This window comes from Mus caroli, chromosome 16, assembly GCF_900094665.2.
Source record: "Mus caroli chromosome 16, CAROLI_EIJ_v1.1, whole genome shotgun sequence".
In the NCBI taxonomy this organism is placed as follows: domain Eukaryota; kingdom Metazoa; phylum Chordata; class Mammalia; order Rodentia; family Muridae; genus Mus; species Mus caroli.
In genome coordinates this window covers 8,142,774-8,154,319 of record NC_034585.1, presented here as the reverse complement: position 1 = coordinate 8,154,319, position 11,546 = coordinate 8,142,774, and the positions used below count along the sequence as shown (strand labels likewise).

At 47.3% G+C, this 11,546-nt stretch overlaps 1 protein-coding gene across 3 annotated transcripts in view; it reads right to left on the bottom strand.

Moving 5' to 3' along the window:
- Snx29 (sorting nexin 29) overlaps positions 1 to 11,546 on the bottom strand; it is a 419,167-nt gene that overhangs the window by 167,891 nt on the left and 239,730 nt on the right. For all 3 annotated transcript variants that reach the window (XM_021185334.2, XM_029470597.1, XM_029470598.1), the window contains one exon: positions 7,318 to 7,424. In XM_021185334.2, the coding sequence (XP_021040993.1) occupies positions 7,318 to 7,424 (107 nt within the window). The remainder of the gene's footprint in view (positions 1 to 7,317; positions 7,425 to 11,546) is intronic.

Genomic DNA, 11,546 nt, shown 5'->3' with positions numbered 1-11,546 from the left:
TGTGTGCGCGTGTGTGTATGTGTGCATGTGTGTATGTGTGCGTGTGTGTGCATGTGTGTGTGTGCGTGTGCGTGTGTGCGTGTGTGTAAAAGTTAACAAGGAAAGATGAGTCAAGGATAGAAGACAGAAAAAGGAACAAGTTAGTTGTCCAGTTAGACAGCTTGCCCCAGTTCCCATGCAAAGATGAAACAGGTTCTAGGTAAGGTGAGAAAGGAGCTGAAGACAGCAGCAAGCGTTTACTAACACACACATCAGTGGTCTGTCTTCAGCGTTTACTAACACACACATCAGTGGTCTTCAGATGCCTTGAGGTACAGGGGAGTCACTGTAGAGCTGACTAGCCAGAAGAGACTTTTCGGTGCAAGGCTGGCAAACCTTGCTCTCCTCGGTCACATCAGCTGTCTGCTCTCTCTGAAGTTTGTCACTCTACCCTCAAGCAGCAGGCTTTTCAAGTAAAAGAAAGGCCAGCTTATCTGGTGCTCACAACAGCCCTGATCCCTCCCAAGGTGTGCCCAGCACCAACAGAACAGCCCTGAACCTCTTCCATCAAGACCAGGCGACTCCGGCTAGAGGCCCAGAAGTAGCTTTAAGAAGCTTCTTCCTGCGGTAAAGGGAGAAACCTAACAGAGACTCAAAATAGTGGAGGGCTGAGGAGCTGAAATCAGCCACTATAATTACCAATATTTTTATCTGTTGTCCAAAAGAGGAGCCTTGGATCATCTTCCAAGTGTGTCTCTGTGGAAGTTCGTCTACTCCTTCCTAAGTACTCCAGACTCCAGGTCAGAGGCAGCCCCAGATTCCAGGCCTCCACAAAGGCAAAACCAACACTTAGGCATCTGAGCAGCCTCTTCCATCTCTGGTTAGATTTTTTAGAAAGAGTCTCAACTATACAACCCAGGTTGGCCTCAAACTCAGGATCCTCCTGCCTCCGCCTCCCAGGTGCTAGGATCACAAGTGTATAACACTATACCCAAATGAGACAAAGAGAATCCCTTATCTGCTATGAGGAAGGAGGGAGCATCTGGCTCAGATGAGGAGCTACAAGCAGAAGAGTCCTGGCAACCCAGGAGCAGCACAGCATCTCCAGGGACCAAGATGAGCTGAGGAATCAGTGCTCACTGCTGCTGGCTGCTGAACAGAGGCTGCACTCCTGCATTCCTCAGGATCCATGAAGAAAAGGATGGCAGAGTGCTTGGAACTTCTGCTCTACCAAGACACGGGCCACGATGAGAAGGACACAGAGCTTCCTCTTGCCCTAACCAGGCTCTGCTGAAGTCCCAGAGTAGAGCTCAAGGAGGGCAACTGGTCACACTCCACTGAGAGCCTGAGGCTTAGAGAGGCCCAACAGGAAGTGGTAAATCAGAACTCCTCTGACTTTGTGGCATCAAGTGTCCTCCAAGCCACCAAACTCCAGAATTCAATGTCAAGAAGAAGAAGGATCAAAATCTGAATGCTGCCCACATCTTATATTTCCTGGAAGCCAAAATGGACTGGCCAACTCTAGGGAGCTACGGTGAAACCACAGGAATTACTTAAAAGAGAGAAAGAAGTAAGAGTCTTAGATGTATCTTGGATGTATCCAATGTCTTTGAACTTCAAAACCTCTAGTGAGAAAAAAATCTGAAGTTTCAGATCTTCAAGAGAGAGGGGAAAGTTTACAAAGAAAATTGTGAGCATGGTTACTGGAAGTCCAAAGGAGGAGGGAGGAGCCATGCAAAACAGCTGTAGTGAGGTGCTAACCTCTGCTGAGCTGCCTTAAAGCCTTGCTCCAGACAGTGCATGACTCTGCCCTGAAGCCTCCCCAGGATCACCACCTCCTTAATCTTTGGCCTGGTCTTGGGATAATGAATGCTGGCTCTCTCTACATCTAAGAAATTTGATGACTTTGCCACTAAAGCCACTATGCAGTGAAGAAAACAGAACTCCATCTGGAGGAGTAAAGGCCATTAAAGAAGCATCAGGACTTCTTCTTCACCACTGCCAGCTCTATCAAAGGCTCATGGGCATGGAAGGCCAGAAGACAGGACAGAAGAGGAGGCACAGGCTGGCTGCTAAGACAGTGCTCACAAAGCTGTGTAAGAGCCAGCCCCAGCTGCCTGCTGCTCTGGGTCCTAAGCTTAGCTTGCCTCAACCCTGAGCATCAAAAGAGAGCCTACCTCCTCTACAGAGCTGAAGTCTTTTGTCTTTCTTTTTGCTTTTTATTTGTCATGCTGGGAATTGAACCTGGGGCTTCAACCACACCAGGCAAGTGCTCTCTCCTGAGCCATGCGCTCCCATTAGACATCTAATCCCTGCCATCAGAAGCCACATTTGGGACTTCTCTATCAGCCTAATCTGGGGCTCCACATTTAATACCCTACACGTATTTCACAGGGTACCTAAATTCACTTAGTAGATTGTTGTTGGTGTGTGTTTATGGAGCACCAACTGCATGCTGAAGCTGAGGTACTTAACAGACTTATGGCCAGAAAAGCTCTGTCCACATTAACCCCAAGGAGCTCCCAGCCTGGTCCACTCCAGGTCACTGTAGCATAAAATAACACAAAATATCTGTTAGACAGATTGTCGCCTTCTTCTAGAGCTAGGCATTGCAATGTCATCCCTCCCCCTCCTCATCCTCCTCTAGGCCCATCTCAAACACTAATGCTGCACAGAATCCATTAGCTGCCACTGCTTGTCATACAATGTACTAACTCCCCCCTGAATCTCACTCTAGAATGCCATCAGTGAGTGTCCCTTCTCTTCTGTCACATGACCCCTTTTCCTTCAGTGAGCTTGGCTTCCCAGAGCACAAGCAGAGGTTATAGGTTTGCAACATGGTTTCCTGCTTCTTCCTTGCTGAGAAATCTAGCAAACCAATTAACTTTGCAAAGCTGTGATCAGTAGTCACAGAGCACTGGACCTTCTTCAGGTAACTCTTTGGTGGTCATAAGCCATGGGCATGACATCTCAGCCTACTGCTTGGAGCTATAGGCTAAAGAACACACCAGAGAGTCAGATGCTAGGATTATGGCAATAGTCACATCCCCCATGTGTTCTCCTGCCGGATCACCCTACAACTGCCACAGCCCTCCCTTTATAAATCTGTCACCTATGACAAAATACCTGGGAAGGGCAACTTAAGGAAGGAAGGAAGGATTTGTTTTTAGCTCATGGCTCAAAGCCCATCATGACAGGGAAGCCATGCAGGAACCTGAGACAGCATGTGTGCGTGTCAGGAAAGAAAGATGAGGCTGGTGTATAGCTTACTTTCTCCTTTCATTCAATCCAGGTCATAGAAGGGTACTGCCCATGTTTAACATAGGCCTTTCCTCCTGTCTTAGTTCCTATTCCTGGACAAAACATCATGACCATGAAGCAAGTTGGGGAGGAAAGGGTTTATTCAGCTTACACTTCCACATTGCTGTTCATCACTGAAGGAAGTCAGTACTGGAACTCAGGCAGGTCAGGAAGCAGGAGCTGATACAGAAGCCATAGAGGGATATTCTTTACTGGCTTGCTTCCCTTGGCTTGCTCAGCCTGCTCTCTTATAGAACCAAGACTACCAGCCCAGAGATGGCACCACCCACAATGGGCCCTCTCCCCCTTGATCACTAATTGAGAAAATGCCTCACAGCTGTATCTCATGGAGGCAGTTCCCCAACTGAAGCGCCTTTCTCTGTGATAACTCCAGCCTGTGTCAAGTTGACACAAAACTAGCCAGTACACCTCCTCAATTAAACTAATCTATATAATTCTTCATGGACATGCCTACTAAGTGGTCTTAAATCCTGTTAACAAACAATATTAATCACCAGATTTAGTTTCCAAAGTTCAAACCACAGGTTTCAGAAACAATCTGGAATGCATTTGGAGTTGAGTTGGCTTTGCAGTACTACAGGGCAGAGCCCAGGACCACAGAGCCACATCCAGCTCTGGGACAGTCTTACTACTTCAGTCTTCAGCAATGACTGCTTACTCACTAGTAACAGATGGCTCCAGTGCTCACTGGGGCCCAAAGCTGCCCAGGTGCTGGATTCCAGGCCATCATGAACAAATGTGTGGTATACATATGCAATGGGGACAAACTCCATGCTTCTAAAGATGGGCAGCAGGAGAGTAGGAGCTCCCTTTACGCTGGATGAACCACAGTGTTTGGGATCCTCCAGTAGTCATAGTATTAGAATAAAAACGATCTCCTCTTGGTCCTGCTAAAAAGGAACGATGCTTGGCTGGCAAAGCTCCCTGGCTCCCACTGTTCTGGCTCTCTAGTCCACCCCATGAGTGTTCACCACTTTCTGGGTAAACACAGAGCATCACAGAGCTCCTGAAGGGCTCTACTCATGTGAACACAAAGGTAGCAGAAGGCTGGTGTAAGACATGCTAAAGCCACAGGAATAGACAGCAGTCACCCCCTTCCTAATCAGAGAAGAAGGAAAAGCTATCAGGATAGAAGATGCTAGTTGAGGGTCTGGGGACAGCCACACAAGCTTGAGGACTCCAGTTTGACCCCCCAAAACTCACATAAAAAGAGGTGTAGTGGTGCAACCTCAGTACAGAGGACACAGAGAAGGGAGAACACCTGGGGTTCACTTGTCAGCCAGTGTCACCAAATCTATTAGTCACAGTCCAGTGAGAATTCTACCCAACATGAGCTCAGAACCCACAACTCTGCTGCTCCAGATAGGAAACTACAAATGGGAGGAAAGGAAGCTCGGGCTGTGAGAAAAAGCTTTAGCCTGGACCACCAGCTCTACCTATTCAATGGCCGCCATGTTCAAGGCAATAGGATGCAACAGAAACTTCCTCCATGGCCTGATCTCTGCACAGACAGCCAAGGCTGGTACAGAGAGGTGGGAGACTGTAACATGGTCACAGTGGTTGGTGACTAAGGCCCCATTGGAACTGGAGACAAAATGTTCCAGTGACCTCTCCTAAGCCCATCTTCAGAGTACTAAAGCACAGTTACACTCTGAGGATAGTGTGAGAGTTATGTGTCCACACAGTCCCCAGTCAAGGAGTGGTCACACCAAACCCTCTCTGGAATCTTAGCAAGGTGGGCTGAGAGCTAGGAGGCAAGATCCTAAGGAGAGCTGGGAGGCCAGTGAGTGAGTGAGTGAGCCATGAGGTCCTTACCACAGCTCCCCTCCCCTCAGTTCCACTCTGATCACCCCACTCCATCCACTTTCTCTCTGATAACCCGTTTTTCCCTATCTTATGAACTCTTCATTTATGGACTAAATTAACACAGTCCTGGGAGAATTTAAAAATATGTTCCCTCAAAGCTCACTTATCACTTGCCAATAAAAAGTTCCTGACATGGGACATACTTTTTGCCTTCAGAGACTTGGTATCTACTGGAAGGCTAGCTATTCTTGGTTGTCAACTTGACTACCCCTGGAATTAACTCAAACTCAAGTGGCCTATTTTTGTTTTGTTTTGTTTCTGAAGAGGGTTTCTCCTTATAGTCTTGGCTGTCCTGGAACTCACTCTATAGACTAGGCTGGCCTCGAACTCACAGAGATCTGCCTGCCTCTCCCTCCTGAATGCTGGGATTAAAGGCATGTACCACCACTACCTGGCTTAGGGGAGTTTTATTAATTAAATCATTTGAAGTGAAATGATCCATCTTTAGAGGTAGGAAACCCCACTTTGCATCTGGGCCACACCTGCTGGCAGCCTACAGAAAGGGCACGGGAGGAAGAATCTCTTGCTCTGCCTGCTTGCTCTCGCTGGCAAGTCCATTCCTTCACTGGCATTGGAGTCCACTTCTTCTGGATTCTGGTTTATCCTGAAGAGCAGCTGAGAAATTCAGCCTTGTGCTCTGAACTACTGCATTGCTGGATTTTCCGTTAGTAGACAGCCATTATTAGATTAGCCCAGCCATAGCCTTGAAGTCACTCTAATAAGTCCTACTTAAGAAAGACAGATGATAAATTCATTCATTCGTTCATTTAATCAGGTCTGTTCCTCTAAAGAACCCTGACTAATACAACACCCATGTGGGTTTGCACAACCCTGTAAGGGAGAAAGAGCTGTTCCTACTCCACAAAGGGCATTCTGAGCACCAGAGGGACTCAGGAATCTGGGCTCACTGCCACTGCCCACAGGCTCCTGCTTTCACGACCCTTTTCACGACCCCTCTGTGAAAAGCATTTGGCCAGAGTTGTCCTGGCCCTGGTTTCGGATCCTTCCTTAACAGCTGTCTTGTCAGAGTGCAGCTTGCCTTCCCCAAGCTCACCTGAGTTGGAACTCAAGCTGCGTGTGTCATCACTGCCTTTCTCTTACTCAGGAACCAAATAAAGAAGCACAAAGAAAATGGTAACCTGGAGCTGGAGGGTGTGGCTCAGTGACAGAGTTGTGCTGCTCTCCTGACACCCATGCTGTGGTGGCATGTGTACCTGGCACTAGTACATACATACATACACACACACACACTACAACACAACACACACATATACCATACACATACACACACACACTACCACCATCACCACCACTACCTCATGAGGCTCGTAACTGACTCAATAAATGTTATCAAATGACCATTCATTACCTAGATGACATGCAAATGACTGACTGGGTAATCTCTCTAGACTTCTGCATGTATGCCTGTCTTTGTATGTTATCTTGGTCGGGTTCTTCTATCAGGGAACACACATCTGAACCAAGACACCTATAAGTGCAAATGCTTTAAGGAGGTGCAACAGGCAGGGCCTCTGTGTGGAGTCATCAGACTGTTCCTGGTCACCAGCAAGTTCTGCCACCTCTTCTGAAGCCACTCTTCTTTACTAGTTTACATCTTTCTTCAACTGCTCCTGTGCTTGCCTGTGCATATATGTACGTGGAAGCCAGGATAAGCTTGGATAACACCTTTAGGAAGGACATACTCTCTTGAGACAGGTTCTCTCCTTGGCCTGGGGCTTACCAGCCAGGCTGTTCTGGTCCTCTTGTTCCTGCCTCTATTCTACAAGTGCGAGCCACCAAGCCCAGCTTTTCTTTTCACCTGCGTTCTAGGATGCAGGCTCAGTTCATGAGGGGCATCCAGCAAGCTCTCTCTGATTGAACGACCTCTCCAGCACCAAGTTCTTTCGCTTTTAATGTTACATGTTCATGCTCTTGCTCCTACTCACTTGCCACAGATCTCAGGCATTTCTAGCTAAGTAAAGTTTTCCAGAGAATCAACTTTCCCTTCTCTTCCAAGTTTATCTCTTTGTGTTTCGCCTTTCTGGTCTATGGAGCTGGCTGGCTGCTACAGCAGGTGGGCCCTCACCTAAGTTATACCAGAGCAGCCAGCATTCCAGATAACTACAGCATGGGAAATAGGGCTAGTCTTACCTCAATGAGTTTCCTCTCGTATGAGCTTGCTAGTTCCTCAGCAACTTCCCCAGGTTTCTGTTCAGGGACTGTGACTTCTGCATCAACGTTCCAGAGACTAGGAACAACTTTAAGAAGAGAAAGACACTCAGATAAGTATTTTAACATACACCAGAAATGATACTCCCTCATTTTAATAGATGTATTTCATTTATTTAAGATTTATGCATGCCAGTGGTGATGCATGCCTTTAATCCCAGCACTTGTGAGACAGAGGCAGGCAGATTTCTGAGTTCGAGGCCAACCTAGTCTACGGAGTGAGTTCCAGGACAGCCAGGGCTATACAGAGAAAGCCTGTCTTGGGGAAAAAATAAATTTATGTACTTATGTGTGCATATGCCAAATTTCTCCAGAGAGAAAGATCTTAATAAGGAAAAAAAATACAATTAGTAATTATGTTAACACTATGGTACTTTTATACACATACATCAAAACAAGGGATGCTTAGGGTCCTCTGAAGGTGTAAGGGTTACTGGAGTTCTGCACAGAGTTGGAGAGTGACCTTATGCTAGAAGCCTTGGGGGAAAGAAGAAATGTCTCAGCAGCATATAAGCTCATGCATACAACTTTCATATTGGCCAAACATTTTCTCAAACAAAAAGCAAATGTATTCTGGGAGGTGGTGCCTACCTGCCGACAGTGTGCCTGGAGAGGTGGTGCCAGGCAGGCCCTAGGCTATGGTGTTATGGATGAGAATGGCTTCCTTAGACTCATTAGTTTGAATATTTGGTCCCAAGTTGCATGAGCTGTTTGGGAAAGGTTAAGAGGTGTGACCTTGTTCAGGAGGTATGCCACTGGGGATGGGCTTTGAGGCCTCAAAGGCTCAAGCAAATCACAGTGTGCACTCTGCCTCCTCTGTGCAGGTCCAAATATGAGCTCTTAACTGTTTCTGTGTCCATGCCTCTGCCCTGCTATCACGGACTCCATCATCTCTCTGTACCATCAACCCAAGCAAACACTTTCTAAAGTGTTTTATCATAGCGATAGGAAAGTAACTAATACACAAGGAGAACCAAGAGCCATCTGTAAAGGCTCCTTAGATGGACATCCAGCAACCTTGAGAAAGTCTCTGAGACCAGCACATCACCGCTGCAAGGCCATGCTGGGGGATCCTGATACACAAGGCATGCTGAGCCATGAGCACCTTTTCTGAACTGAAGACCAAATAATCAAGAAGCTGGGAATGAGCGGGGCAGCTACAGTGACGCCTGGAGAGCAAGAACAAGACAGGGTGCCACCCTGGATAGAGAAAAGGCCCAGTGACATGCTTCACAAACATGGACCAGGCTCTATTTCTAGCACATGCTGAGACGTGCAAGTCCTGGATGCCTACTAACCATAGTGGGATTATATACTGAGGCGGGACCAAGGCCTGAGGGTAGTAACATCAGGTAACAAGGAGCAAGAAGCCTGCAGAGCTGAATTGAGAGCTGGGGGCCTTGTAATTTCATGTGACCCATGGCTGAGATTCAGGCAGTCAGTGACCACATGGGTGACAGCTGGGAAGCCAGCAGAAGCGAGGCTGCTGGTGACAATGAAACCCCCTGGGTTCTGGAACTTTAAGTTGACCTTAGCCACCACAGGAGTGACCAGCAATACCTAACACTTGAGTGACTTGAGAAAAGGCTCCAGTGAATGATGATTCAAGGAGTATGGGAATTTAAATTCATCTCCTTTAAAGTGTGAGTTATCTTTGTCCTAAAGAAAAGGGAGGGCTGGTGAGATGGCTCAGCAGTTAAGAGCACGGACTGCTCTTCCAAAGGTCCTGAGTTCAAATCCCAGCAACCACATGGTGGCTCACAACCATCCGTAACGAAATCTGATGCCCTCTTCTGGAGTGTCTGAAGACAGCTACAGTGTACTTACATATAATAAATAAATAAAAATAAATAAATAAACATAAAAAAAAAGAAAAGAAAAGGGAAAGTTGTAGAGGAAACAAAACAACAAAAACTACTATGGAAGCTGAGCATCAGGCCAGTAAAGAAGTAAGGAAATTCCAGCCCTGGATAGGAGTACATGACACACACCAAAGTACACTGTGACTCAAGTGGAGTAACTCCCGAAAGGCTGCACAGTGCCAGCCAGACAACACCAGCCTGAGAGGCAAGCAGGGATCAAAGCCCACAGGGGCAAAGGCAGTCAAAGTGGTCATCAGGACAGGGCACTTATCTGTGGGGAAGCTAACAGTAGGTAGGTCTGCATTGAGTGAAAGTTAGGTTGCCTTACTCAAAACAGGGAGTTGGGGTCAATCCATAGTGACCTTGTGTGCAATCCCAGTATTCTAGAGTCTAAAGGAGTGCAATCCTGCATTGCAGGCTCACAAGGTTACTTAGAGAGACTGCAGGGGGAGGAGGAGGGAGGAGGGAGAAGGAAGGAGGTCGTAGTGGTAGCAGTATTCCCAAACCTTATTTTAAAGGCAAAATAAAAACCTGAATGAGAAGGTATAAACTCCCGAGAAACAAGTAGATTCCTAAAGTTCGCAAAGGACAACAAGGGGCTTGCCTCAGGAAGTAATTGACAGGAAGCTGAAGTGCTTAAATGCAGGGATTCCCTGTAGACAAGACCCATGAAACCCAAAAATGATAAATATGCAAAACACCAAACAACACAAAGCAGAAGAAAAAGATGAATACAATCTTCAGTGAAAACAGGCTGCCACGTGGGATGAGGCCACTTATCTGATGCCTTAGCATGTTTACAGTCACCACAGCACGATCCCAAAACACCAGTATGACAGTGCAGATGGAGGTCAGCAGCAGATGTGTGCTCTGTGGGTCTGAGGGAGGTATTCCTCAACTTCACACTGAGTCATCAAAGTGCTTACAAATGAACTACACACATTCCAGAATACAGCTTACCTCCAGCAACTCAGTGCCAGCAGCTATGGTGCAACGCATTTCCACTGTCACCACTGTCCCTTAAAGGCCTTGCCACCACACCCCCCACTCTCTTCTGGGCTTTCCCTATCTCCACTGCAACCAACCCACCTTTCTTCTCTCTCTTGGCCCTCCTGCTACAGCTAGCAACTAGTAAGTGATCTCTGAGTCTAATACTGTTTCAGGCTGAGGTACTCACCTCTGACCCTTTCCCTTGGGTGAGGTTTTGCTTTTTAACTCAGTTTTCACCTTTTGGCTTTATTTGAAATTACTGATACCAGGCACTGTCTCTCCTTGGACTTTTAGACTTTGACCCCCAGTCTAGTGAGGTGATGATCCACTAAACAGCTGTATCTTCCTCATTCAGTCCTCCCTGGATCCTAGGAACCCCTCAGTCTATATCAGAAATTTTCCCCTTTTTCATTCATGGGAATGGCACATGGTGTCTTCCATACAAAACCTCCAACCTCTCCACCTGGCATCCTTGAAGTGCTCCATCCAAATTGATTCACTTTTGCAATCAATTCTGACCTCGAAATCCCTTAGATACTCAATCTTAATTCAGCTGACCAACAGTATCCTAGATCCCAGCATTATTTGGGATCTACTGCAAGTCACCCTGTTAGTTTTTTGACTGTGTTCTGTCTTTAAGTTACTGTTGATGGATCTGTAAGTTTGTTGCAAAGTGAGAACTGGAGCCAGCCCTAGCAGGAGGGGTGTGGGAGGCAAAGGAGCAGGCCAGTTGCTGTGTGCACACCCATCACACACCTGTTCTTCCCTGGCCTCCACTCAAAGCCAAGCTGCTGGTCTGGCTCTCCTGTGGTTTGTATGGATCCTTTGTTTCTGCTGGCTCCTGCCTCCCAGGAGGTTTGATTCCAAATTCTAGAGTATGATTCTTCAGCTGCTGCTTCCCTCTGGGCTGCCATGCCCTCCACGTGGGCACCAATGGGCTTCTCTGTCTCCTGCCCTGCTGCACCTCGGGCCTGCACCCACACAGACATCTCCTTTTCTCCTGCTCTGCCCAGTTCTTTTCCCTGCCGGAAGCCTGCAGTCCCAGCTGCAGCAGCCTAGACTCTTTCCTTTGTGCCCTCTGACTCTGAGCTATCTTTCTTTGTGCTTTCCTGGGCCTACACTTGTTGAACTTCTTTGCCTTACCCCTAGGAGCTGCCTGCTACGTCCTGCAGCTTTGCTGCACCTCCCAGCTTCTATGACATTGGACTCCTTCCTCTGGGTGGAGTTCCTCCTTGTTTCTCCTTGACCCTTAGCTGTTCTTCCCCTTCTCTGTACCATAAAGTGTCTTTCCTCTATGCC